Genomic DNA, 2,280 nt, shown 5'->3' with positions numbered 1-2,280 from the left:
CCCGATTTACCCGAGTTATCAATGACACGATCAAATATTAACTTCAACGATAAATCTATTTTAATTATTTATTGCTAGATACTGAAAAATTTAACTCTAAAATAAGTTAAACAAATTTTTTTTAGAATATAAAATAATTAAAATGTATAGGTTAATTATCAGACCCGAGTTTGACCCGTCCCTGAGAGTGACCCGACCTGAATTCTATTTGATTTGATTTTTATCCGATCCAAACTAAGACCCAGACCTGAAAATAACTGTGTTGCAAACCGACTTAAACCCGACCCGATAAGACCCGAACCCGAAATCAAACCTGACCGAAATGTGACCCGACCCGAACCCGACCTGAACCCGACCTGAACCCGGGATAAGAAAAAACCCGACATGACCCGACCTGAAATCGACCCGACCGAACCCGAATTCAACCCGGATGAAATATTGACCCGACACGACCCGACCTGATCATGACCCGAGACCCGGAATGACCCGACCCAAACCCGACCCAATGACCTGTTTTGACAGCTCTAGTGTAATAGACATAGTCTTATAACGTCTGTGTCACTTTCTTTTTCTTCATTTAATTTTCTCTTATCCTTGATTAATTAACAGACATATTCTCGTGATTAGTATCCCACCAAAATAATTGCTGTCGTGATAGCATTTGATCATGCCTTACGTAACGAAAGATAAAGTACCATCCAAACATTTAATTTATTCTTACAATAAATCTGAACTTCCACTTTCATATACATTTTCGTATCTTCACCGTACAGTCGGTTGTACCTCACTTGTACCTTGCAAATACAATCTAAGACTCTTTTTAATTAGCTCAATGCTCGTTCAACTAATGTATATGGACAAACGACTAGCGAAGTTTGAGCCATATATTAGATACAACCGGTTGCATATAGAAAACCGTCAATTCTTTGTTCATGAAATTAAAGAGAAAGCTGAATTGAATCATTAACAGTGTGATTAGTACAATTAGAGCAGTACAAGTGTACCATTAGACAGACTTTTCAAAGATCCGGTTTGAGTGTTTGACAAATATTTATGTCAAATCCAAGAAAAACAAAACACAACTAATTAAGCATAATCTTATCGATTTAGTTGCAATATGATGGGCCAATATCGTTGAAAAAAGCTTTTGGAATAAATATTTTTAGTCAATGCATGATTTCAACTTGACCTTTTCACAACACAAAATCTGTCCTAGAATAATTACAAAATACTTATCACTATATAAGTACACCCACTTCCTAGCAAACATTTACACAACACAAACAAGTCAATAAACACATTAACCTATTTTCCTACTACATTTTCCTCTTAACTACACACCTTTGTTAACTTGTTATGGAAGGATCATCAAGAGGGAAGCAACAAGAGGGAGGAGAAGACGTCCGTTACCGCGGCGTCCGAAGACGTCCATGGGGTAAGTTTGCGGCCGAGATCCGAGACCCGACGAAACAAGGGGCCCGTGTATGGCTAGGGACGTTCGAATCTGCGGAGGCGGCCGCACGGGCCTATGACCAAGCCGCGTTTAAGTTGAGAGGTCATCTTGCTACGTTGAACTTCCCTAATGAGTATTACGCTAAATTAGACCCTATTCACCACCTTTCAAATGCGTCGAGATATTATGGTACTAATCGACAAATTGATTTTTCGTCGGCATCGTCGCCTTCTAGTATTAGTAGTGGAAGGAGGGTTGAAAAAGGAAGTGGTTCATCAGTGACGAATGTCGGACCGCCTAGGCAAGAGAGGCAAGTCATTGAGTTTGAGTACTTAGATGATAGAGTTTTGGAAGATATGCTTAGAAGATCAGAAGAAGATGATTAAAGGATTGATAATTAAAAGCTTGACTTTTTTTGGTTAATGACTTTTGTACTACTACTACAAGAAGAGCCTAGTATAGATCAGTGTCATTATATCGGCAGGTCGAGTCGTCTATGTTGAGGATGTTAGATTATGTGAAACTCTTTTATCGGATAATTATATAATTCTCTATCAGAGGATTTGTACGTACTTATTCATATTTTTAGGCTCTAGATTTTAAAAGAAAATTATGAAGAGTCCACCATGTTATATTATGGAGTATAGGATGAAATAATACATGCACTCGCATACAATTTCGAGCAAGATTAAAAGTCATTTTCATTTTCGTTAGTACTACGTAGTTAAAGTGTTTCCGTGCAAAATCGTACCACGGATGTCATGACTCATTATCATTACCATTTACCACATTTAATTTTGAGTTAATTAAATTTTAAACTTTGTCTT

At 37.5% G+C, this 2,280-nt stretch overlaps 1 protein-coding gene across 1 annotated transcript; it reads left to right on the top strand.

The window, feature by feature from the left end:
- Nucleotides 1–337: 337 nt before the first annotated feature.
- Nucleotides 338–2,063, top strand: LOC110802031 (ethylene-responsive transcription factor ERF098-like). Its single transcript, XM_056838651.1, has one exon. The coding sequence runs from the start codon at nucleotides 1,357–1,359 to the stop codon at nucleotides 1,837–1,839; it is 483 nt and encodes a 160-aa protein (XP_056694629.1). The 5' UTR covers nucleotides 338–1,356; the 3' UTR covers nucleotides 1,840–2,063.
- The last annotated feature ends 217 nt before the right edge of the window (nucleotides 2,064–2,280 follow it).

This window comes from Spinacia oleracea, chromosome 3 (genome assembly GCF_020520425.1).
Source record: "Spinacia oleracea cultivar Varoflay chromosome 3, BTI_SOV_V1, whole genome shotgun sequence".
NCBI lineage: Eukaryota > Viridiplantae > Streptophyta > Magnoliopsida > Caryophyllales > Amaranthaceae > Spinacia > Spinacia oleracea.
The sequence above is the reverse complement of the archived record's forward strand: the minus strand, read 5'-3'. Positions and strand labels throughout refer to the sequence as shown.

Coding starts and splice junctions, on each gene's coding strand:
- LOC110802031 (XM_056838651.1), top strand. CDS start 1,357: ATGGAAGGATCATCAAGAGGGAAGCAACAAGAGGGAGGAGAAGACGTC.